At 34.9% G+C, this 26,920-nt stretch overlaps 2 protein-coding genes across 5 annotated transcripts; both read right to left on the bottom strand.

The window, feature by feature from the left end:
* Positions 1 to 15,142: 15,142 nt before the first annotated feature.
* Positions 15,143 to 16,958, bottom strand: LOC143579378 (uncharacterized). Of its 3 annotated transcripts, XM_077062707.1 has the most exons (5): positions 16,911 to 16,958; positions 16,516 to 16,667; positions 16,348 to 16,439; positions 16,129 to 16,281; positions 15,145 to 16,052 (listed from the first exon to the last, which is right to left on the bottom strand). In XM_077062707.1, the coding sequence occupies exons 2-5, from the start codon at positions 16,610 to 16,612 to the stop codon at positions 15,897 to 15,899; spliced, it is 498 nt and encodes a 165-aa protein (XP_076918822.1). In that variant the 5' UTR covers positions 16,613 to 16,667; positions 16,911 to 16,958; the 3' UTR covers positions 15,145 to 15,896. The 3 variants fall into 3 exon arrangements, with proteins under 3 accessions (XP_076918823.1, XP_076918822.1, XP_076918821.1); XM_077062708.1 differs by lacking the exon at positions 16,911 to 16,958 and having other exon boundaries at positions 15,143 to 16,049; positions 16,516 to 16,889; XM_077062706.1 differs by lacking the exon at positions 16,911 to 16,958 and having other exon boundaries at positions 16,516 to 16,886.
* A 1,565-nt stretch (positions 16,959 to 18,523) lies between these two features.
* Positions 18,524 to 21,896, bottom strand: LOC143579372 (uncharacterized). Of its 2 annotated transcripts, XM_077062700.1 has the most exons (9): positions 21,763 to 21,896; positions 21,225 to 21,369; positions 21,050 to 21,140; positions 20,753 to 20,950; positions 20,083 to 20,300; positions 19,868 to 19,999; positions 19,089 to 19,156; positions 18,939 to 19,000; positions 18,524 to 18,851 (listed from the first exon to the last, which is right to left on the bottom strand). In XM_077062700.1, exons 1-9 carry the CDS (start codon positions 21,894 to 21,896, stop codon positions 18,715 to 18,717), a joined length of 1,185 nt encoding a protein of 394 aa, XP_076918815.1. In that variant the 3' UTR covers positions 18,524 to 18,714. The 2 variants fall into 2 exon arrangements, with proteins under 2 accessions (XP_076918815.1, XP_076918816.1); XM_077062701.1 differs by lacking the exons at positions 18,524 to 18,851; positions 18,939 to 19,000 and having other exon boundaries at positions 19,089 to 19,203; positions 19,848 to 19,999.
* Positions 21,897 to 26,920: the final 5,024 nt, after the last annotated feature.

The raw sequence follows: 26,920 nt of genomic DNA, 5'->3' as shown, positions 1-26,920 counted from the left end.
GTCAATAAAAGATCATGCTGTGTTGGAAAATTGATATAGAAAGCAAAGTGATGGCCCATTACCTCAACGTGTTTGATAGATGGATGGATAGGGTGTTCTTGATAACTATTGAGTTGGTTTGTGATGATGTGTTTTGGCCCTTGGGCATGTGACTAGGTGTATATGAATAGTCCACGTCAGATGATATCTTTGTTGGGCTAACTTTCGGTTGTGTGGCTCGATATCTATGTAACATCCCCATCCCAGTTATTCACCCTAACTAACTTAACCATATAACATTTTTGAATTAGTGATGTGAAAAAACTTGAGTCCTATCTGTCTATATATGATCAAAGTAAGTTTATTTTGGGTCTTTTACATCATCATCTTTCCTATATATATGTAGGCAACACTCGGTTTTGGTATACCGATCTGGTCAAAAGGCCCGCAGTTAAATACTCCAAAATACCATATGCGTTCACCAAAGGATCCATCTTCTTTACTTGTACAACTTAATATGTATGAACCAAGACAACTTTATCATACCGAAGTACAACAATCATTAAGGTTCAATTGTTTTAGTATTCCTTTCAAAAACTTATCAAATGTATTCAGACTTCTGGTCCCATGGACATCTATATAGGATGCGGTCTAAACTAACCCCGAAGACCTTTTATTTTTATAAGTAACATATATTACAGTTTTTCTGTTGAGATTATATTTTTAACATTAACCCGGAGTTTTTTAAACCTTCTTATAAAGATCAGTTTAGACCATGTGTAGTCGTAAAGCTCCACATCCAGGGGTCATGCGCCACGTGGCGCCCAGTCAGAGTTATGGTTTTGTACAAAAACGGGCTGTAGTCATAACTCTCCACATCCAGGGGTTATGCGCCACGTGTCGCCAAGTCATTATAATTTTATTTGTTTTTTTTAAATAATAATTCATTTAAATAAATTAACATAAAATTAAAAATTACATTAAACTTCCAAATAAAAATTATATTAAACTAAATTAAAAAAAATACATCAAATTAAAATAAAAAAACATAAATAATACTAATAAAACTAAAACTCATTTATATTTTTCTAAAATATTCTCGGGTCATACATTTGCGGGACGGGTACGGTTGGCGTCGGGGCGGTAGATTGGTTCGGTTGTGGATTTTGGTTGTGGCTTGACGGGCATATTGACCGAAACCGAGAATATTTTGGTTGTTGTTTGGAAACATGATGGTAGAAATATTAGTGTAAAAGATATAAATGTTTGTGTAAATTGGTAGATTGGAAGGAATGTGTTAAAAAATATGAGTTTGGTTTGTTTATATAGTATAAATATAATTATTTTTTTTTTTTTAAAACTCCAACGGCTCCAAACCAACGGTTACTTTTTTTGATTCTCGTGCCATTCTCGCGTTTTAGATACAACGCACAAAAAAAAATTTCAACATAACGCAGGGGGGGCGGTGTACCCCCTGCGTTTTCACCCAAAACGCTAGCCACAACGCACCATTACATATGTTCTTATGCATGATTGCATTTGAAAAGAAAGTGAAAAGGCAGAAAAAGTATATATATATATATATATATATATATATATATATATATATATATATATATAAATTAACATTAAATTCGTTTAACTACTTCGGTTCTTGTTCTTGGTATTGAACATCATACTATTGATCTTGGTTGTTAAAGTAATTTGTTTCTTTCTAATCTAGGGGGTGTTTGGGATTGCTTATTTTTACCAACTTATAACTTATTAATTTTTTAAAAAAGAATAACATGTTTAGGATTACTTTTGATGTGAGAGAGAAAAGTTAATCTATATATCCCATATAATAAAGTACTCTGTTTTTTGTCAAGTGTCAATCAAATATTTCTCTATTTCTATTTTTTCCAGCCCAAAATATTAAGATTATATTGTTGCAATATCATCATTTTAACTTTTTAATTTATCTTTTTACAAGGAAATATACTTAGATATATGAGAATTGTAACTTTAAGTTATTTATTTAATATTTAATTTTTTTTCTTTATTTTTTTTTATTTTTAAATTATTCAGACCCGTGTAATACACAGGTTTTTAATCTAGTAATTTATAAGTTGGTAAAAATAAGCAATCTCAAACACCCTCTTAATGAATTAATTTGAGATTAGTGATACCTTAATTTATCTTTTCTTCTTGAAGAGTAATGAGATTTTCACCTTATTTTCCAAATGTTACTTTTCATACTGGTTCTTGGTGAGTCATTTACTTGATTTGATTAAACTCTGAAACTTTAATACAAGCCTTTAAATTTCACATTATTTTCTTAAATAAGTCTCTCAAATAACCCAAATATTTTTATACTTATGTAACAAGTTATATATCGTTAAATTTTTATGGTTATAATCATGGAAATAAAAAGAAGATATATTAATTAATAAATATCTACTATATATGAAACTCTGAAACTTTAATACAAGCCTTTAAATTTCACATTATTTTCTTAATAAGTCTCTCAAATAACCCAAATATTTTTATACACACTTTTATGTAACAAGTTACATATCATTAAAATTTTTATGGTTATAATCATGGAAATAAAAAGAAGATATACTAATTAATAAATATCTACGATGAACTGAGGGATATGTTTAGCCATTAAATGAGTTAGAAATGTGATAATTTACGTTGAACACGTTTTTTTTTAAATGGAAAACTTTCATTAAAACAACAAAACTAGCAAAACGTTATATAAACAATAAAACAACCCAAACTAAAAAGAGAAATTACACCAATCTCTTTCTAATAATATTTGGAAGATGGCATGCTTTTAAAATGAATAAGATAAATCACAGTTGGAATATCCTCTTTATCCTCCACTACAAGCTCAACCAATTAGCTTCCTCCTTTGAAACCTAAAAAATATGGGTTCAGGTGATTTTATCTTCTTCAACAAGCATCGTATAGTATGAACATGGCCTTTATGAAATCATCTTGAAAAAGTACTGCAAATTGACACAGAAAGTTAAGATAAATGTGAAAAGAAAAAAAAAGCATAATAGAGAAAAGGTTACAAAAAGTATGGTGATGAGTGCTTGCAACAGCATGTGCATGCATATCTTCATGCATTAAATATTATTAGATCAGTCTCTTTCCAAGGTAAAGGTTCATCATCATCGTACTCAGTATATCCCATCAATAGCAAAGCTATGATAGGGTCTGAGGAGGGTAAGATGTAGACAGCCTTACCTCTACCCCGTAGGAATAGAGAGGCTGCTTCCGGTGAGACCCCCAGCTCGATAGTAGTTTTCCAAGGTAAAGGTTGCACTTTTGAATTTATACAGTCAGACAAATTGTTTTCAACTTTAACACTAGTTTAAATCTATTTTAATTGTGTCATTAAAATGTTAAATTGTACAAAAAGCGCGATAAATTAAAGAAAAAAGTGATCATTAAGATAAAAGCATATTAATCTTGGAATTCAAGGACCCCAGTTGACATATAGAAGAATGGTATAAAAAACTTTACATTGAAAATGTAAGGTCCTTCAGACTTCAGAGACCACATACCAAAATTGGTTAAGGTAATCATTGTTAATTTTCATGTATGTATACATGCATGGGTCAGACCCACCAACACTTTTTTTGTTCATTTTTAAAAATTCTATGAATATTATTTTTAAATATAATTACAAAATATATGATATAAATATAGTGATATCAATTTGTTAGATAATACCATTTAGAAGGTTGTTCCTAGTTAGCATTTACATAGAGTTTCAACTCTAGTGTTTTACCCGAATCGTTGTCAATAACACATAACCAAATTCTCCTTCTACAAATAGAAGGGTTGAAACTTGAAATTACCATTTGGAACATCCGGATAGCACATCTGCACATTATTAGAAAAGCAGCTATATATATATATATATATATATATATATATATATATATTAGTATTGGTCATATATTATAAAGTGAAGCATTAGAACATCTCCAATCTCCAATGCAAAATACCTGCTTCTGTTTCAAACCTTCAACTCAGCATGTCACATCAGATTTTAAACCAACTTTTAAAAACCTTTATTTCTACTCTAGTGGTTATTACCTATTTGTGTTTCAAACTGCTATCTCATCACATACTTTTCTCTTTATTTAATCTAAATTAATATATATCTTGTATAATTAATCTTTCTATATTTTGTATATATTAAATACATTAAATAATAATAAAAAATTACCAGAAAATACACATTCTAAAATTAAACTTAAAACATACAACATTTTTTAAAAAACACACCTAAAAGCATACTTAAACCTCTATCCTTAGAGTATTTGTTTGAGTGATATATGTGAATGAAAGTGTGTATACATCTATGTATATATAGTGTATTATTGGTTTTTTCTATTAATAATTTAATAACTTAAAAAGATGGATAGGGTTAGGAGTTGAAATTAATTCCTCCATATTGAATTACCATCTTCAAATGTTGGTTTATATTTTCAATACACTTCACTTCTAGCACACACTTTTAATGAGACAAGGCAATTATGTTAAATTTCAAAACAGCTTCACGTGGGATTCAAAACATGGAACATATAACAGATATGAGTCAACAAGTTAATAAATTTGTTACGACTTCAAAAGTAGGCTATCTCATTGACGGGTTTGTGGGTTTAATGAAGATTGAAGACATGAGAGGTCTTTGGGCTAACCCTCTTATCTTATTATGGCCCGTTTATGGTTTATTGTTCAATAAGGGCTAAACCCTAATTTGTATTATTTTCATCTAGTACATGTAATTCTTCATCATGAGTAGGGCCGTTCAAACCGATCGCCGCTCGAACTCGCTCGTCGCTCGCTCGGAAAATGCTCGCTCGTTTTTTTGCTCGATTGTAAACGAGCCACTCTGCTCAGTTCGGTTTGTAAACGAACCAAACAACGAGCAAAGCTGTGCTCGGTTCGCTTCGACTCGAATATTTTTTATTTATTTTATATATAATTATATACGAACAAATATCTATACTATATATAATGAGAGAGGGATGAACAAATTAAGATATTTGTTTCTATGTAAAATACAAAATTTAATACATAACTTACAACTCAACAAAGCATGTTGAAAAGAACAATATAGTCTTTTAAATGATAAATATCAATTTCAAATCATTAAAAATAGTTACAATTTTGATCCTTAGACCTTAATCACCTTTTGTAAATTTAAACATTAATTACAACTATGACCCTTAATCTTTTACCTATATACTCTTTTTATTTACACTTTTAACCCAACTTCACCCACTGAATTTAAACGGTCATAACTTTTTATACGTTAATATCTTTTATAAAACATTACACCATAGAAACGAGAATTTTATTATCTTTAATTTGATTATCATATTGTTATAGTTTTTGCAGTTAAAAAACAACATTTTACGTATGGGTGTTCGTGGTCTTGTTTTTATATTAAACTGTGATCCAAACTGTAAGTAAACTTTTTTTGTCGTCGAAAACCGAAACCACCCTGCTGAAAACTGAAATCGGTTGGCTAAAAGTTAAAGAAAAAAAATCAATCGTGAAATTCATCCAATAACCGGTTTGAACGATTAATGAACACACATAAACTTGTAATGAGATTACCAAAGTCCGGGTTTCCCATTGCATCGTGCGGACACCCGTCTAGTATAAATATATAGACAACACATATAAAATATAAGTATGTAATTTTTTAAACCCTTTAAATTTTTTCCTATTCCGCAAATTTTATAGTATTATAAGTTTGATTCAAGTTTTCACAATACTAAAAGTTTGTTTAAATGTTCATTATATTTCACTTCAAACTTTTTTCTCTTAAAAATTTACGACCCACTATACGTTTTTCTAAAATGTACTAGTTTTGTTCACAAAATATTTTATTTACAGCATTCAAACTTGTTTCTTATTAAAAATTATAAAGTGAAAAGGAAATAAATAGTGCTCGAAATCGCTCGATGTTCGATTGAAAAATGCTAGGTTTGATTTTGGCTCTTTTTGCTCGGTTCGGTTGTAAACGAGCCAAGCAACGAGCATGCCTTTGCTCAGTCCCGCTCGGCCCGCGAACAACCCTAATCATGAGTGTTAGGAGCATAAAGCAATAATAAATTCCCTCTTGCAACCCGTGAATGTAGGTCACCTTGACCGAACCACGTAAAATCCTTGTGTCTCATGTTCACTTAATATCTACAATTTGATGGTGTGTGTGTTTTGCATGACCGAGATGCTAACAATCACTTGAAGCAAGATGCATTGCTTGCGTGTTATTAGCCATTTTTTAACTGTGGTCAAATGAATAATAATAACAATAATAATAATAATAATAATAATAATAATAATAATGGTTAGTTGTATTGTTTTAGGGTTGTAGCCCATATATTATTATATAGTTAGTTAAAGTTCATGGGCCTAGTTTTTTATGTAATTAGGGTTTCACGCTTGTATATATAGGTGATCTTACCTTTGTATTATTCATTCAACAAACATCCTTTCCTTTACATGGTATCAGAGCTACGCCTCTCGATCAAAACCCTAGTCGCCATTTAATAATAATAATAATAATAATGGTGGTTAGTTGTATTGTTTTAGGGTTGTAGCCCATATATTATTATGTAGTTGGTTAAAGTTCATGGGCCTAGTTTTTGATGTAATTTGGGTTTCACGCTTGTATATATAGGTGATCTTACCTTTGTATTATTCATTCAACAAACATCATTTCCATTACATGGTATCAGAGCTACGCCTCTCGATCCAAACCCTAGTCGCCATTTGATCCGAACCCGAGTCTGACCAGCCACCACCAGATCTGAAACGATCTCCGGTCTCATTGTACCTTCTTATTTGTCACGAAATCTTTTTTCGAGACGTCATCTACTCTCACTGCTGCCACTATTGTAACCCAGAGGTCTCGTTATACCTCTCTAGAAAACCTACCGTCGTACCGCTGCCCCACACACCGCCACGCACCACCCTTTCACCACTTCCTCTCTCCACGTGCCACTACGTGAGGGCGTGTGACATATTTCCGGCCATCAGAATTTTTCCAGACTGCTCATTTTTCACCTCTGAACCTCCCTCTATTGTTAGTTTTTTGATTCGGTAACTTTTTGTATTCTGTCTACGTCCGTGTGCTTGTATTTGTTCAGGATACTAACTTTCAGATTCAATGGGAGACAAAAAGACTCCTGAAAGTCAGATTGTTCCAGATATCATCAATTATTTCTCTGTCCTACGCATCCCGTCAAGCTTGACTCCAAAAATTGGGGTTCGTGGAGTCTCTTTGTCCAAAAAGGTCTTACTAATGTGGAAAAAGACGCCCTTCTCACTAAACTACCTCCTAATCTGATTTCCAGAGAATGGAGTATTGATTACAGCGGAATACAAATGGCACTATGCAATGCCATGGAGCCATAAATCCTTACTATTGCTCATAACGTTTCCACTGTGAAGGAGATGTGGGATCACCTTTCTTCATCTTTTTCAGCCAGTGTTGCAAAAATCTCGACTAGTCACCGATTAATCCCTGATTAATCGCTAGTCCCCACTTCACTGAATAATTTCGGGCTAGTCGGCCAATTAATCGGTCAATGGTAAAATCGGCCAAAATCGGCAGTTTCCAGTCAAATCAGACGGCTTCCGGCAAGATTCCGACCAAAAACAACAGTTTCCGGTGAGATTCCGAGCAAAATCGGCCGTTTTCCGTGGGAGATTTCAGCAAAAACCCCGGTTTCAAGCGAGATTCCAACCAAAATATGTTTATGTATGTATAAAACTGAAAACTACATATAAAAATGTGTGCATGTATATATAAAACTAAAAATTATACATTAAAGTCCGATCCGATTAATCCCGATTAATCTCGACTAATCCCGATTAATCGCTAGTCCCCACCCCACCGCCGACTAGCGACTAACAATTTTTACAACATTGTTTTCAGCTAAAGAGTCTTTTTCTCATGCATATTCTGTGGTCCAGGCCTATGGCAAGGCTGAGCAAGGCGATTCTACATTCACCGATTACTTTACACGGTTTTCCAAACTCCAAGATGAGCTTTGTATTATATTTACACCCACTACTGATTTGAAGATCTAGGAGGAGCGAAACACCAAGACGGATGTCATGACCTTCATTGTTGGGATATCACCTAAGTATTCGAGCGCTTGACCTTTATTTTTGAGCAAACCCATCGCTACATCCTCTGTTGCATCAACGCATCATCTGTTACGAGAGATGTATGGTGTAACACACTTGGCAAACACAACATCGTCCCACTCTTAGGCAAATCCCATATCGGCCGTGGACAAGAGAGATCCTTGGTTCATAAGTAAATGTCCTGCCTCTTCAATCACTAACGCGTTTTGGGCTTAGTTGGCTGTGGAGCACATGAAAACTCCACGGTTAAGCGTGCTTAGGTGGAAGTAGTTCTAGGATGGGCGACCTCCTGGGAAGTCTCCATCTGGGCAACCAAAAACAAATCCGTGAGCTCTTCGTGGGCAGAGCGGACAATATTGGTGGTGAGAGGGGCCGGATGTTACAGGAAATTTGTCACACCCCAACCTACGGCGGATATGCCGGGGCGTGAGCTGATTGCCCACAGCTCTCAAGATACTATCATGCAAGATTAATAAATGACAATATCAATTTAATTTATTTAATTGAAACAATTACAGTTAAGTACACCAAGTATAACGAAACTACAACAATGATTAATTAAGTTTGTATTCTAAAATGCATCTCTATGTGATCTTCATCTTGCTAAACAACCAAGTTGATAACCTGCGAATGCGTATAAAATATATTTTTTTGTCAACAACACATGTTGAGTGAGTAAAACACTAGTTTAAGACACAACAATAATAAAATATAATACATAAAGAAAGATGCAAATTGTTCCTATAAGATAAACAGTTAAACCATAGCACATACACAAACAATCAACCATAAAGAAAGGGCTAAACCGTTACCATGCGAATGGGTATTGGTTACCAAAAAATGAGGTGTCGGTGAAACCATTGTCAATGCGTCGGACGCCGGCCACTACGACGGTCGTATGATCATACTAGAATGAGAATATGTTGGACCTCTCCGAATGCGGTTCAAATAAAGCAAGTAAGCAATTAGCAAGTTAGGCATAAACTGATATACACACAAGGATTAAACAGTTGCGATTTTGAATACTAGATAGTAGATAAATATGATACGATACGAATATGTCCCCAAAAAGGTTAAAAATAAGTAAAAAGAGGAGTGATTACTCACCTGATCAGATGAACGAAATACAAATGAGGATGATGTGAGAGAGATGAATCCCTTCGGGATACCGTTAAGGATTCCTAGTTAAATAATATAATACCAAATTAATTATAAGAGATATAACATGATTTAAGGAATTAAGATTTTGATGAGATTAAGTTATGTTTGGGATTAGAATGGTTATTGATTGATCGATTGAACTCTACGGTTACTTTTATGGTGAAATCATTATTATTAGTTTAAATAAATAAATATGAATTGAAATAATCATGTGATTATTTAAATAATATTTAATTAATTATAATGCAATTATAGATGTGTACATATATAAATATAGCTCGTAATATATAAAATAATTTAAGACAAATGTTTAAATATATATATATATATATATATATATATATATATATATATTTATCATACAATATATATCTTGGACTATTTAACGAAAATCTAATTTTATAAATATAATTAATAGGTTTAAAATACAATTGTTACAATTCTTAAAGAATGATATATATATATATATATATATATATATATATATATATATATATATATATATAATATAATATATTTTTATATGTAAAATTAATATAAGCAAAATTATAAAGATGTTCAACGAAGAGAAATCACTAATATTAGTGTCGGGGTTTTAACAAAGTAACGATGATTTATTATAATAAAAATATACTTATAACACATACATACATACATATATAGGGGAGGGTTATTCTAAAAATAAGTAGTTTCCTAGGAAGACTAGGAATAAATCATAGTCATTGGATCATGTTAATTAATGGTTGAGATTTAAAATTATCAAAAACCGTTATAGTTTCCTAGAATTACTCTTTCATCATTATAACCGACATAGTTTCCTAGAATTGTTCTTTCATCATAATTTATAATGCCAATTGTCAAAAATTTGTTGGTTTTTTACCATTCTTAGGAAACTTCTTATTCTTATTTGAACCATTATATATATATATATATATATATATATATGTATGTATATATACGTAAACGAAAACTTTTAACGAGGTTTGACACGAAACAAAACTCCTAGATGTCGGTTTTAATAAAATAATGTTTATCTAATAATTAATATAATTATCATTTATTAAAATTAATTATAATAATCAATCAAAAACTAAAACCTAAAAATTCAGGTGGCCGGACTCGAAGCCGCGGCCACCAGAATCTCATTGCATAGCCCAACCATCTGCTCTAACTGGATATTTGTTTAAGAATTGAAAAGGATATAATATAAACAGAACACCAAAAAGCCCCAACTCAAAAATAAGAACCATCTGCTCTAACTGGATATTTGTTTAAGAATTGAAAAGGATTGATCTTCAAGTGATCAATCCGCTTCATGTTTATTCATTTAGTGTTAGGGTTTATCGCTATAATATTGAATACAAACACAATGTATTGTTCAATTACCGCAAACGACGAGGGGATGATGGTCAAATGGCAAGATAAACGGCCGGCCTATCATTGATCACGAACGAGTACAGAAAGGTGATTATCAATCAATTAACTATGGGGCTTCCACTGGCGATGGTTAAAGGATCTTGCAGCAACGATTAATTGAATTATAATGATCGAAATAATGTATTTTTGTTTATGAGTTAATCCCGTTTTGTATTATATGAAATTCGTATATCATAAGGTCGTGTTTTCCTAATTTAAAACGTCGGTGTGGCCGATTTGGTAAGAATAACGATTCCAAAGATTGAATTTCCATAATGATATTGCGAATTAAGGTCCAAACATGTTACACGGTTATACGGGTATGCAAAGAGTCATGGGTTTGGGTTATTGGATCCTGGATACGGGTCATCATAATAAAATGACCAAATGTTGCACTTTGGTCCCTGAAGATAGGGATGGAAGCATAAAAGGGTTATAGTTTAGTTTTGGGGTTGAAATAGAATAATCTTGAAAGTTATCTTATATATTAAATACGTATTTAACCAATAATATTATAATAATTGATAAATGTGATATTTTATTGACATAAATTTTCTGACTATACAAACGGGCCGGTTAATAATAAATGAAAAGTCCAAGTTGTTACATATGGTGCTAATGCAACTCCAGCTCCTCCTGATACATTGTCTATGCATACATCTATTGGTAAAGGTATTAGTCGAGGCTCTCATATGACCCACAAAAAGGGTATTGGACGGGGTGGTGGTATTTTTTGTCACTATTGCAAGGAACCGGGCCACACAAAATGGGATTTCCCGAACCGTCCTCCTGGAAGCCAGCCACCTCCTCGACCCAAAGGTCATTTGGCTACCACTGGTGAGACTTCAGATGCGATCACTACTCCCGCCTACACATTTAGTGGAGAAGACTATTGTCGCCTCCAACATCCTCTAGCCTCACAGACCGCCGCCCCTACTTTGTGCGCCAATACGGCTAATTCAGGTACATTTCCTAGTCTCACTTCATCTTGGGTTATTGATTATGGAGCTACTCATCACATGACTGGGAACCCCGGATATCCTCTCCAGCCTACACAAAGTTTCCCACCAGCCAGTTCGACTTGCTGATGGATCTTCATGCCCTGTTCTTGCCATTGGATCTATTAACATTTCTTCAAACTTACACCTCTCATTTATTTTGTTTGTCCCTAAATTTCCCGATAGCCTTTGTTCAGTGAGCAACTTACTAAACAAAATCATTTCTCCGCTAAATTTTATCCTACTCACTGTATCTTTCAGGAACTGGGGACGAACCGACTGATTGACACATGTTTTGAATCCGTAGGCCTCTACCGCTTAACCTTCCCATCATGTCCTGCAGCGAACACTTGCAACTCAAGAGTCAAGGAGGACTACTGTCAGTTAGGTCATCCCTCTACAGCGGTTCTGAGGCAAATGAGACCAAATTTACAACTTTTGTCTTTTAATTTTCATTGTGAGTCGTGTCAACTTGGTAAACACACCAGGAATACCTATTCCCCATAGAATGTCTAATTGAGTCAGTTTTTTTTGAACTTGCATTTTGATGTATGGGGTGCTTGCCTACTAAATCAACGTTGGGTTTTGAATATTTTGTTACCTTTATTGATGACTATTCTCGTGTTACTTTGGTTTATTTATTGAAATCTCGTAGTGAGGTGTTTTCCACCTTTCGCGAATTTAATGCTTATGTTCAAAACCAATTTAACACATCAGTTAAATCTTTCCGAACTGATAAAACAAAATAAATCTTTTCCACCGAATTCTCAAACTTAAAAACCCACGACATTATTCATGAATATTCGTGTGCATATACATCCCAATAAATGGGGTTTCTGAATGCAAGAATCGTCACCTATTGGATGTCGCTCGCACAGTCATGTTCCAATCTCGTGTTCGTAATCGCTTGGGGGGGGGGGGCCGTTTGCACTGCAGGATATCTAATTAACCGCATTTCTACACACGTCTTTCATGGTAAAACTCCGTTTTCTATCCTTTTCCTAAAGGCAATCCATTTCCTTTCGCACCTAAAGTTTTTGGTTGTGTGGCCTATGTTCATGGTCATCGTCCGAAAGCCACTAAACTTGATCCCCGAGCTATTCGTTGTGTCTTTCTTGGTTGCTCACGGGTTCAAAAGAGGTATCGGTGCTATAGCCCATCCCTTCACCGATACTTTATTTGTTCTGATCTCACCTTTCATGAGTCATGCCCTTACTTTCTCGAGGCTTCCATTCCTGTTTCTGACCCATTCCATGGCCTCGATATATGCACATCTACTTTTATCCCCACTTTCCCTATGGCCAGTATATCGGAACCCCCCCCCCCCCCCGACCTTAGCCACTCCTGATCCTGCTACCACGGGCCCACCAACAGAACCTCCACCCTTACTTTTCACATATAGTCGTCTACGTCACAATCAATCGTCGGAACCTCCTGATTCCCAGCCGGACTATGATACTCCCTTTGAGCCCAACACCCCACCGACTCCCAATCTCATTTATGATCCTCCCGGTGCCCCCATTTGCCGATTTACCTATCGCCTTTCACAAAGAACCATGACATTGCACCCGCTATCTGATTCAGGATTATGTTGCCTAGTTCCACCTCTCTACTGAATCTCATGCCTATACCACTACCCTTGATTCCTAGCCGATTCCTAGGAATGTGACAACATCTCTTGCTCATCCAGGATGGAGGCAGGCTATGGAAGACGAAATTGGGGCTATAAGATCCAATCATACATGGGATCTTGAAACCCTTCCTGTGGGGAAGCATATCGTCGGTTGTCGTTGGGTGTTCATGGTCACTGCACCTAGATGGCTCTTTATGTCGCTTAAAAGCTCGGTTGGTCGTCAAAGGGTATTGTCAGGCATATGGCATTGACTATGATGAAATCTTCTCGCCAGTTGCTAAAATGTCATCTGTCCGTATTTGCGTTGCCCTTGCTGCCATTAATCATTGGCCGCTCCACCAGCTTGATGTCAAGAACACCTTCGTTAATGGTGTTCCTAAGGAGGAGGTGTATATGGATCAACCACCAGGGTTCATGTCGAGGAGGAGGCCTCGAAAGTTTGAAGACTATGTCATTCTCTATATGGTCTTAAGCAGTCTCCCAGGACATGGTTTGGTTGATTCTCTAGTGTTATGGGACAGTTTGGGATGACTCGTAGTGCATACGATCACTCTGTCTTCTTTAGACACCAAAAGGGGAAATAATTATTGTAATTGTTTGTGTGGATGACGTAATAATCACCGACGATCATGAGGCCGGGATCATCGAACTCAAAACAGTTTTTTTAGTCTCAATTTCAGGTTAGCGACTTAGGTCGATTGAGGTACTTCCTTGGGCATAGAGGTTTCTCGCTCTCCACAAGGAATATTTTTCTCTCAACGAAAGTATGTCCTTGATATGTTGACTGAATGTGGCTTGCTGGGTTGCAAACCAGTGGATACCCCAATGCTTCCTACAAAGAAGCTCCTCCCAAAGGAAGGGGATCCGATGAAGGATCATGAGCGATATAGACGACTGGTTGGTAAACTTAATTATTTAACTGTCACACGATCGGATATTTCTTTTATTATCAGTGTTCTGAGCCAATTCACGGCTGAACCGTACACCGGTCACTGGGATGCTGCTCTTCGTGTCTTAAGATATCTTAAGGCCACACCTGTCTTGGTATCCTATATTTTGATCAGGGACATTGTCGTGTGGGTGCTTTCATGGAAGAATGAGATGGTCAGATATCAGGTTTCTCATACGCAGGTTGGGCAGGTTGTCCGATTTCACGACGATCTACCATTGGGTATTGTGTGTTCGTTGAAGGAAATCTTGTATCATGGAAAAGTAAGAAACAACACACATTATCTAGATCGAACATTGAATCAGAGTATAGAACCATGGCAGATGTAACATCGGAGATGACATGGATTCGTCGTCTTCTCATAGAACTCGGGGTTGTTTCTAAAGACTTGATGTGGTTATACTGTGATAGTCAATCAACTATCCATATAGCCAAGAATCAAGTATTTCATGAGAGGACAAAACACATTGAGATTGGCTGCCACCTTATCAGAGACCGGGTAGTAGGCACGCAAGCAAATCCTCTATCCATTCAACCAATTCATATTAATACAAACTTTCAACTTGCAGATATTCTCACTAAACATCTACGAAAAACTCAGATAGATTTTGTTTGTAACAAGTTGTGCATGATTAACATCTATGATCCAACTTGAGAAGGAGTGTTATTTGTATTGTTTTAGGGTTGCAGCCCATATATTATTATGTACTTGGTTAAAACCCATGAGCCTAGTTTTGGATGTAATAAGGGTTTCACACTTGTATATACAATTGCTTTTACCTTTGTATTATTCATTCATTCAATAAACATCATTTCCTTTATTATAATAATAATAATAATAATAATAATAATAATTTTTCTTCCCTAAATTATTAAAAGATAAAGAAAAAATCACTAATATATATCCTTTTTGGGAAAAAGTTTGTAATACAGTCAAAAGAAAGAAACAATGTATGGGACTCAATATTTTCTCCCTCCTATCAGGATGCCACTACTTTTAGAATTAGATTTGATCGGATTATAAGTTTGGGTCCATGCCTTGATTCCCTTGAATTTGAACACACTTAACTATTTACCAGAACAATCTTTAGATGAAGACTGTTGTAAAAAGCCCCTCATGATCAAAGGCGGACCTACGTTAGAACTACCGATGTCATCATGTGACACCTGTGAAAAAAAAGTTTCATATGTATTTTTTGTATCCAAAAGTTGTGTGGCATCACATCATAAATTTCAGGACAATTACACTGATAAAAGAACAGGCTATCTTTATTTAACATAACCGCTATGTTAGTGATAGCTCATGGGTTCAAACCTACACCACCGCATATTTCTTATGTTTTTATTGGAGTTGGTTTTAGAATTTAGACAGTCTTTGCATATTTACTAAGTTGGTTTGGAATCAAAATGGATATCCATCAACAAACTTTTAACTTTTAATAACATTATGTCACATAAATATCTGTTAACATTAGTTTTCAACACTTCTAGCACATAACCATCTATATTTCTGATTTCTACTCTACAAAACAAAACCAAAAAACTTTTCATTGATATTTCCGACCTGCTCAAGTGACATGCAGCTCTAACGAAACAAGAACCCATGATCTGAAAGTGCAATCTCAAACGCTTCCATCCTCTCTCCCCGAGCAAAACCATTACGATCATAAGACGATATTTCTTCAATTCCCAAATCTCCACACGCTTTAACAAGCTCTTCACCAACACGTTGCGCGGCCTCCTTGATATTCTCAAATGTTGTCAAAACCAAATTAAAAGTAAAATAATAGCTACATCATTTGGTATAGGAAACTCACAATGGTGGTACAGTCAGGCGTTGAACGAACCGACTGCTGCAAGGTACTTCCATAAAACAAGCATTTCTTATTCTGATCATCAACAAGCATTGCATACAACTGTTTTCCAGAACAGAAAACCGAAAGCCTCGGTTTCTTCTGCGTGCCATTGTACTAAACCAAACACAAATTCAGCGTCGCGTGAACCCGACAATATTAATATTCTAAAGATTAAATTACCTTTTTCTGCAATCTTCTATTCCTAACTTTTGGGCTTTCGACTCTTGTTCTAGCTCTTGCTTCAATCACCCATGGCTTTTTACGAACAACAACTGGCGAAAATAACGGGTTTAGTAATCAAGATTCAAACTTTCAATAAACGGTTTTATTAAACAAGTGAAAATTTACTTGTTTTACTCTGAATTGGGGGAATACTCAAAGAACCAGTGCCAAAGAGATCACAGTTCTTGAATTGCAGAGGTACCGCGAATGCGCTAAGCGCCATATTAATAATCAAACTGCTTTGATAAGATTAAGTGCTTTGAGTAGCCGGGTTCAACCTGCATATTCATGATAAGTAAATGACGTACAAAATGAGCTAACATGTTCATTGGGGCATTTCGTCGAACAGGTTATGGGCATATGTTTGATATTCAAACGAACGAACTAGCACAAGAATTTTATCTCGATTGACGAACATCTGGTTCATTATATTCGCGCATACTAAATCTTTATCCTGGTTTGGTTACTTTTAATGGAAATTTTTGAATAAAATTAGTGGGTTTGTAGGCAGTCAAGCGTACCTGTGGCTCCTCTTTTCACGCATATGGATTTTAGCCTTTTAGGCCGTTCTTTTATCTTTGAACAAGTGGTTTTTTATGTGTGTGTTCAAAACACAAAATAAGGGTAAAATTGTTTTATTATACAAGTAGAACTCAGGTAAGATGACTTGTATACGGGTGGTAAATCGGTTGCACAAAAGCTGTTAAAAAAAGTTAACTAGCAATTAATTAAAGACTTTGCAAATCACATTGGTTGTACTATCATTACGAAAATGTTGGATCAAACTTTACTTTTTTAAGTCGTGAAGATTCAGGTATTATAGTTGTCATAAAATATGCAGTTTAGGAGCATGTTTGGGATTGAATTTGGAAAATGCTTATTGGCTTATTAGTGTTTTCAAAAAGCCAAAAAGTTTAAATGTGTTTGGCAATCATAAAAAACTTTCTTATTTTAACTTTTTGAAAAGGTTAACAAACAGTTTTCCAAAAGTCCCAAATCCTAGCTTGTTTCTGGTATAAATCCATGTTTGGGATTGAATTTGGAAAATGCTTATTGGCTTATTAGTGTTTTCAAAAAGCCAAAAAGTTTAAATGTGTTTGGCAATCATAAAAAACTTTCTTATTTTAACTTTTTGAAAAGGTTAACAAACAGTTTTCCAAAAGTCCCAAATCCTAGCTTTTCAAAATGTCTTTTTGAAAAAACACATAAGCTAATAAGCATTTTTGAAATTCAATCCCAAACATGGATTTATACCAGAAACAGCTCTGATTGCCTGATCATCGTCCTGTGTCCCTTGGGAATCGCCTTCAGCTTCAGATAGAAGTTAAGTTACAAAGTGTGCCGTTGCAAAAAAAAAAAGAAACAAGAATCCACTTCGTTCAAAAATACATATAAAAGAAAAAAAATTTATGTATTACATAATCGTCATCTATTTTTTTTAAATTTAAACTACAACTCACGCACTATCTCACTCTACTCTTGAATAACTTTTTCTTCTTTTTTTCCTTTTTGTTCCGACTTTTCTAGTACTCGATCCAACCCACAAATACTTACAAAGGCAAAGTTTTATAACATATTCACCATCTTCTGTATTTGTGTATAATAACCAAAACATTTATTTCAATAATACTATTTATTTTCTTAATTCATATAATGTTACCAAATTTAAAAGGATAAAACATAATATATTCTAATAACCGCACGCCATCACTTCCATTCCCACGTCTCTTTGTCGTTTGATCTTTCTTTGTCAATCGATCTCCAACCTTCACACATTGTTACCATTGTTTCTTGTTTTTGTCATAAGCAACCACCAAGATCAAAGTTCCAATGGCCAATGAATCGACAAGTTATACGAACGTTAGGATCACTAGAGTCCTTGAAGATCCTACCGTTTTAGTGACACCTATTTTGTTTGCCAAATAAAAACCTCACATTCACTGTTCACTTATTTATAAATTGATATCTACTTTTGTTTCAAATTTGTATAAGATAAGTATCTCACAAAATCATTTCAACTTTACATTTGCAAAGAGACAGAAATGAAAGGGAAAAAGGAGGAATATCTTTCTTGTGTTTGGTCAAGTCACCTTTCCAAAAAGAATAAAGCTTATCTAATGCATGTAAGAAATGTATTACAGTAATCAAGAACTATAATTCCGTGTCTACAAAACAAGTCATGTATATACATTAAAGAAAAAACTAATGTTTAAAAATTAAAAAAAAAAAATCCACCAACACATATATTTTAACTGCATCTCCATCTTTTAACAAATGGAATAATAAATCATGTTCATTACACAATCGTACCAAAATCTCGGTTAGTTATTGTTCAGGTAGCTTTGTTAACTTGGCAACAAAAAGACCACTTGTTCTAGAAGTCAACGGGTCAAACCGCAATGTTTTGGGTATCCGTCCACTTTTGCAGGGCCAACATTCCGAACCGTCTATTTCCAATAACTCTGCACACCCAATAAAAACTCAGGCCATCTATAGTTTAAATCAATCATCAAAATATTAAACCGAACCAATAAACCTAAGAGAAATACCAGCACATGGATTTAAAGAGAGAAACTTCTCAATAATGTCTTCGTTCTGAGCATAAGTTAAACTATTTATTCAAAAACAGATAGTTAATATTTGGTCAAACAAAAGTAAGATATCAAATTATCAATAAACTGCATGAAGTAATCATGTACCTGCAGGTGCTATAAACAAGGTTACCTCCCACTTTCAATAACTTGAAACCATTAGTCAAAAGCCGAAACTGCATCAAGTCAAAAATAAAGATGAGATAAAATGGTAACTAATGACCTTAGACAAGGTTTAAAAAGGTGGAAATGAGCCTCGAGGCGTTTTCCATCAGACTCTCGAGGCGGACCGAAGCATAAGCCTCGAAACATTATTAAAAAATATTAAAAATATATATAATCTATAAAAATCACACTTTAACATAAAATAAACATTATGAATTTTATAAAACCTTATTTAGTTATAAAACAAAATAGTTCAACCACTAATTTAATACAAAACAAACATCATAAAATTGTTCAACAAAAAAACATCATTAAGTAGATTTTTTGTCATTGTGTCGGTGTTGCCGTTGCTTCTTGTTGTGAAAGGAGGCACACCAATTAAACCCTAACCATTATACAGTTAAATGATGATGTTTTTTAAGTCCACTAACAGTAAATGTTGGGCTGACCCACTAATTAAGTCCACTAAGCACTAAATGGGTAAAAAAAGTCCAGAAAATAAAAATTATGGCATATTTCAGTATTTCACAACTTCTAGTGAGGCTTAAGCCTCAACGCCTCGCCTCGAAGCCTCACCGCCTCAGACCGCCTCGCAAAGGTCGAGGCTTAGGATTTAGTAAACCCTAATGAGGCTAACCCTCTTATGCGTTTTTCCATCGAGGCTGCCGAGGCGCGCTTCGGAAAGCCTTTTTAAACCATGACCGTAGATTAATATGATTAACCTGAAGAACAGTCAACTCGTCGGTTCTCTCTGCATCCAAAACTCGGCGTTCTAAAGTGGTCCACCCCCAATTTTCAAACTTCTGGATGTGTTTGATTGATCCATCATGAGTGCATTCTGCATCCACGAGTACCTATTTTCCAATTTTCCAAAAAATAAAAATAAAAAACTTAAGTCAAAACAAAAGAGAAACTTGACAAAACAAAAAAAACATACCTTATCATAACCATATTGTAACATATCATGACTTGAAACGGTTTTGAACAATTCGGTTTTACTCAACCCAACAACCCCAGAATCCTGCCCATAATATATCAGTTCGGGGTCTTGATTCAATGCCAACGACCCTGTTTCCCGTTCTTTAATCGCCTTTTTTCTTTCTTTCCAAGGCCTCCTTGATTTCCACTCTTTATACAAAAAGTCATCCTCTTTCACTACAAAAAGTAACTCAAATTTTTAAACAAGATAATACACAATTTAAATATTGTATAGAGTTAATTCCCGTGGTTTGGACTTTGGACAAAATAACAAGTTTGGTACTAAGCAAAAAAAGTAACAGGTCTCGGTACTGAGATTTCACTGTTGACTTTTGTAACAAGCTTGGGCATTAAGACTAACTTTTGCTAAGTTTTCTGTTAAAGGGTGAAGTAACCAAAATACCCTTTGAGGGACTACTTTTGTAATTTGTATTAATTTGGGTTATCTGATTTGGGTTAATCGACCAAAGAGTATTTTGGTCATTTCACCCTAATTTAACATAAAGCTTGACGAAAGTTGGTCTTAATACCCAAACCTGTAACTTTTTTGCTTAGTACCCAAATTTATACTTAAGGGATCAATTGTGTAATTAACCTTATTGTAAAAACAAAGTGAAAAAAACTATTACAAGATTTAAAATCAGAACAAGCACGGATCGGGATGAGAGAGAATTCAGATCCATTAGCAACAAAGAGACGGCAATGAGCACCGAGTGAGTATTTCTGAACCAGAGTTCTACAAGCGGCTAACCGGTGTCGTGCCACGTCAACACCGGTTACAGAACCCGAGTTACCAAGTAGTTCAAATATCATGCAAAGTTTAGCACCTGTGAGCAGATTTAAGTGACATAATCAGATTACAAAAAACTAATGAAAATGATAAGTACAAATACAATTCATGAAAAATAATTGACCTTACAGTTTACCTGGTGCAGCACAAAGATCGAGAACGTGGTCTCCAGTAGAGATATTTAAGGCTGAAACTGCAGCTCCGGATGCTGCATCGATTCCATATATCTGAATGTCAAATAAATGAGACATTTATAGAGCTTACTTTGTATATGGATCGATGAGGAGCTTAAGAAGGTATTGAGTGATCACCTTTCCTTTTTGATACGATATTGAGCTAGCAATCTGAATGTCGGGTGGTAATGAGTAAAAGTTGGGTAACCATTCAACTTTCTCAAGTTTGCATTTGATGTCAGCTTCGATTGTTTCAATTTGCTCCTCGCATCCAGGCTTTAATCTTTATATAGCAGAAAACAAAGATAGGGATCAAGAGTGTGAAACAGGTTTAACAGGAAAGGTACTTCTAATAAGTCCATGTGATTGTTAATCTTATTCTGCATAGTCGAGGGCATTTACAAGCCCATAGAGTTGGTCCAAGTAATCGAGATCTTTTAGGGTAAAGCCTTTTCTAGTTTTGTTGAATGGCAGTTGCTTGTATTGAAAATAAAAAGAAATTGCAACTACAAATGATAAGAAGGTCAGTAGTTTATCCCAAAGAAATGTAGTAATTTGCAATTGCAAGCAACTAGTGTACCTTTGACTAAATAATCATAATCAAAATTAATCTGTTTACATCGTTGGTGGTTGTTTCAGGTCAAATATAATAATATGATTGAGATAGGATAGGTACCTAAGATAACGAGGGAGGAAATCAGCATTGTAATTGTAATTGTAATTGTAAATACAAGGATCGATTCCATTGTGTTTGAGAAACTCAACAAACGCGTCTGGCAATGGCAAATTAGAAGAGGCTGCTGCTTCCATGCCTTTAGAATAATCAATCAATCACCTCAACATAATAACCCAATTTAATTTGTGAATTGAAATTCAACTGTAAGCCAGGAGCGGAGGGAGCGGAGGACCGGACCATCACCAGAAAAGCGAACTGCTTGTTTGGGCTTCGGCCTAAACCCGTGTTTTCCCAAACACATTTTTTTGTTCTTAGACTATCCGTTGCGGTCACTTCACCGCACTCGCGAGTGGCTTCTGCGAGCCACATCACTAGCGGTGGATAAAGTGAACGTTGGGCATGGGAGAGTGTGAATATGATCGTTGGGCATGGATAAAGCCAAAAAAACAAACTTTTTTTTACCTATATAAATCTCACAATTACCGTTAAAAAATTACCCAACACTCTCAACTCTCTCTACATTACTTCAAAAACAATATATTCCATATTCTCATCTACATTTTTTAAAAAGTATGGATTCATAGGGTGATTGTTATTGACCGGAAATGCCTTATGGTCAAGACAACGATAACGTGTTTGGCGCTACCAAGATAGAACAAAACTTGAGTCAAATGCAACCATCGTCTCTCGACTTTTTTCTTCCAGAGACACAAGAGGTTCGTACCTAGCCGCCAAGGGCAAACGAGCCCAAAAAAGAAAAGAAGAACCAAGGAGGGGCGGGAGGCTCGAGCCAAGCAGCGGTGGAAGTCGTTCCAAAAAGAAAAACAACTCCTAGGACAAAAGATGAGAAAAAGGCTTTGTATCGTGCCTGAGTTGAAATATCCGAAGATCGAAAAGCCGGTATTTTTAAAAAACTTTTTTTGTGTTTCGGAGTAATTTTTTAAAAATATGTTTGTGAATTTTTATTTAATTGTAGCGGACTATCAAAGGCACCATATATTTTGGGCAAAAGTGAAAGAGTTGTTCTATACAATGGTGGAAAGTACGGACGTACCGACAATATGATATCGGGAAGATGGTTCAAAACTCGCAAATCTGTCGGACTTTTTACAAATTTGCTAAACAGAAACAATCGTCGAATGCGACCGAGCGAAAGTGATTATCTTCAAGTCCACATATTCACATGCGACGAGTGGAAAGCCGAAGTGTTCAACAAGTACGGAACGATAAAAACGTGGGACGAGGACAAGTTGTGGCAAATACGCAAGTCGTGCTCGAAATGGATCGAGTTAGTTACACCAGACATTGATGGTGGCTCAAAACCAAAGCATACGAAAACTACTTCGCCTGGTGCATATGTCTCATCTAGTAGCTCGGATGCTCGTGTTGGGATTGATCTAAACGTATCCAAGCAAGAAGATCAAGCACAAGTCCTACGTCGACCACCCGGAAGGGACCAGGGAAAAAGATCAACCACAAGTACCGAGGTCAATCCGGTATTTGTCGAAGACGTACACAAAATATCGACTAGTATCGAGTCGGTGGCCGAGGTGAAAGTTTCAAAAGACAGATTTAGGAAGTTAGACTTTCTTACCAAGGACTTTAGCAACTTTGACATCATGTGCCGAGAGATATTCGAACAAGAACATGCACTTGTTCTCGAGGAAATCAAAGCAGATCAAGAAAGAAGGCAAAGAGCTATAGACGGCAAAGATAGGGAATAAATTTGTATTTTTATTCTTAAATTTGTAATTTTTTTATATTTTTAGGATATTTGTTTTTTTAATTTGTATTTTTTATGTTATTAGGATGTTTAATGTTTTTTATTATATAAATTAGTTTTTTAGTTATATTATTATTTATATTAAAAAAATAAAAAATCAAATAAATCGCTGAATCCACCGCTCGCCCGGACCACAACATGCTCAAGAGGCTTCAGCAGTGGCTTTAGCGACACCACACAATCTTAATACAGAGTCTTATTAAGGCGCACATGAAAAATGGTTTACGATCCAAATACAATATGAGGGAAATTGGTTCAAACGATACATTAAACCAGATTGAGTACCTTTACCATTGAAATCGGGTTGTAACATTTAAAAGCCTAACCCTCTTTACCATTTCCTTTACCCTTTGCAACTCATTGGTTAGTAAATACAGGATTTAGATATGTTGGTTTATTCATAAAGCTAAAAAAACAACACTAAAATTGCTGTCTAAATAAATTAATAAAATAAATTTAAAAAACCTCTCTAACCTCTTAAAAACGTTTTCAGTGTGAGGATTAAGAGAGACAAGATGTTTTCGTTGGACCGTTAGGTTGGAGAGAGTTCATTACAAAGCTTTTTCCAACTCTGTTTACTTTAAAGTCCAGTAAAGAGGTGCTTGTAAAAGATCGGCTCCAATGGTAAATGGAATGATAGAACCAGTTTCAAGCTGGAGAAGGCGCCCTAACACAACAATGGAGAACATCACTTCAAAAGGAATGTCTTTTAATTTCAACTTTTCTTTTATGAATTTATCATATGTTAGAGATTGTTTGTATCGGAAAGATTATAAAAACGAAGAAGGTGACTTCATGGTCAAAAGCCTTAGATGGGAAATTGATAATGTTGGGATACTGAAGATTGGTTTTAGAAATTGGAACAACCGGATTCCAAGCAAAGTTAATTGCTTTATTTGGAGAACCCTTCCTGATCGCATCCTAACACGAATTGCATTGAGTATCTGAATAGCGATGGAAAATGTTAATTATGATTTATGTGGTTCCTTTCCAGAAACCATGGAACGCTTCTTGGTAAACTGCTGCTATGCCGACGACATCCTTTTGGTTATACTAGTCTTCGGTGAAATTACCATTTGCAGATCAGGTGGGTTCGATTTATGAAATTCTTGAACTTCTACACTTACGGTGGATGACTTTTCAATATTCACATGGACATCTTTTAGTAAACAAAAACATGATGCTTATGAAAAGTATAAAATTATTTGCAAAAAGATTCAAAACCACCAAGGTTGTACTATTATATCCACTCATACAGACCATGGTAAAGAATTAGATAATGAAGTGTAGTTTTGGGCATTTTATAATAAATGTGGTATCATATAAATTTTTGGCTCCTCGCACCCCTCAATCTAATGGGTTGTTGGGAGGAAAAACTGAACTCTCCAAGAAATGAGTTAAACCAATGCTTGTTGAACAATCCATACCTCAAAATTTATGGTGCGATGTCGTAGAAACTGCAACCTACATCCTAAATAGGGTTTGGTTAAGCCAATGGTCAACAAAACTCCTTATGAACTCTTCAAGGGAAGAAAGCCTACCTTGGGATCTTAAAGTGTTTGAATGTAAATGTTTCAATTGAATACTAAAGATTATTTGACTAAGTTTGATCCTAAAGCTTATGAAGGTATCATTTTTGGTTCGTTAATAACAAATCCTTTAGGGTCCTTAACAAATCCGCAATGTTGTGGAGGTATCCCTCAATGTTACTTTTGATGAATCTCCACCTATGAAATTACCACCTATAGTTGATGATGACATATGCGAAGAAGAAGAAACAAGAAATATTGAAATTGAAACCCCTAAGGAAACCGATCCCTTAGATAATGCCTCAATGTTACTGTGTATGTGAAAGATTAAAACCCTAGTTTACTCCTCTTATCTTTCACAACCACCAAGCAACAACTACTCAACCCCAAAACCCCTATTGTTGCTTCATCCAAAGCTCAATTTTGACCATTTTTCGCTCAAAGTTTTCACTATATGACAACGACTTCTTGCTCACCGACCTTGGAGACATCTGTTGATACTAAAAGTTTTCAATTTCGACGTCAATTATTTTTCTAGGTTTCTGTGTCTACTTGATAGTTGCGTATTTTCTTAATCAAACTTGTTTGATTAGGTTCAAATCACTTATATCATGCCTCGATTCAAGTGAATGGCCAATCATCCACGAAATCCACGCAAGATGATATCTTCATCCAGCCAAACATCTGTAGAACCTCAATTTCCAAATCTTTTCCTTAGTAACAATGACATTACCGATCCTTGTTTTCCAATAGCACAATTCTTGAAGGAAGACTTGTCGATATTTCAAGCATTTCTCATGACGTTCGTGACGACTTCAAAGAAGTTAAACTTGAGGTTTGTCTAGATCTTGATGAAAACTTCTATCCAAATCATGTGAGAGAATTTTACTCGGGGTATTATTTTGTTGAAACAGAAGAATTTATTTATCTTACTATGTATGGGAAACAAATATCACGGTCACTAATTGAATTTGGGAAGTTACTCGTTGTTCATTGAATGGGAGAAGAGTCTATTCTGAAAGTCTGAAACTCATGATCTAACAAAATTTCCTATGATGGGTCCTGATTATATAGATACCATACTTGATACCATCTTCTGTCACACCCTAAAAATCGTTAATTTGGCAACGAAAGACTTAATTTTGTTAATTTGGGCGGTGATAGACGTTGTTAAGCCGATTCATATTCAAAAATAATGTGGAGTTTTACACGTGTCAAACATGCACGGTTCTATTTTAAATTACAAGTCCAACTATCATTCATTCAAACACACAACACCATTTTCCCGAATCCTTCATGAAGCATCCATTTTCTTCATTTACCTGAAAAGTATGTTAAAATAATTTTGTCAACACGAATGTTGGTGAGTTTCTCAATTAAAAACCGGGATGTAACAATTCTCGACTTTACTCCCATTTATTCATCATTCTTATCAATGATAAATTTCATTATTCACCATTCTTTTCAATGGGAATTTAATTTCCGCTTTTCCAAACATAGATATATATTTCTTAAACAAAACGCGTTAGTTGTAAAACGAGCAAAGAGTACAACACATGTATGATTGTCAATATAATAAACATGATACATACAAATATAAAAATATTCCCACCTTTTCAACCAGATCGACTGGAAGAGCGGGGGGCGTCGCCCCGATAGATCTACCAACATTTTAAGGCCCTTTATCTATACGTTAACGGTTTTTCCTTTAATAATGACTCATCCCATTTAACACAATTTATAAAATATATAGCCCTTTCTTTACATACTTTTCCCCAAAAAACATTTATAAATCAATAAAACGAGGGGATTTATGAGAAGACTCACCTTTGCCCCACTTCAAAAA

The sequence above is a fragment of the Bidens hawaiensis genome, unplaced genomic scaffold, assembly GCF_021521415.1.
Source record: "Bidens hawaiensis isolate Kalapana, Puna unplaced genomic scaffold, B.hawaiensis_p1.1 tig00029683_1, whole genome shotgun sequence".
NCBI lineage: Eukaryota > Viridiplantae > Streptophyta > Magnoliopsida > Asterales > Asteraceae > Bidens > Bidens hawaiensis.
Note: the sequence above shows the minus strand (reverse complement) of the source record. Positions and strands in the feature narration are given on the sequence as shown.

Excerpts from the sequence above, each read along its gene's own strand:
- LOC143579378 (XM_077062707.1), bottom strand. The coding sequence starts at position 16,612 with ATGGCGCTTAGCGCATTCGCGGTACCTCTGCAATTCAAGAACTGTGAT. Across the intron at positions 16,282-16,347 it reads ATAGAAGATTGCAGAAAAAG|TACAATGGCACGCAGAAGAA; the intron begins GTAATTTAATCT and ends TGTTTGGTTTAG. Across the intron at positions 16,053-16,128 it reads CGCCTGACTGTACCACCATT|GAGGCCGCGCAACGTGTTGG; the intron begins GTGAGTTTCCTA and ends GAGAATATCAAG.
- LOC143579372 (XM_077062700.1), bottom strand. The coding sequence starts at position 21,896 with ATGGAAGCAGCAGCCTCTTCTAATTTGCCATTGCCAGACGCGTTTGTT. Across the intron at positions 21,141-21,224 it reads TATCGTATCAAAAAGGAAAG|ATATATGGAATCGATGCAGC; the intron begins GTGATCACTCAA and ends TTTGACATTCAG. Across the intron at positions 18,852-18,938 it reads CTCTTTAAATCCATGTGCTG|AGTTATTGGAAATAGACGGT; the intron begins GTATTTCTCTTA and ends TTGGGTGTGCAG.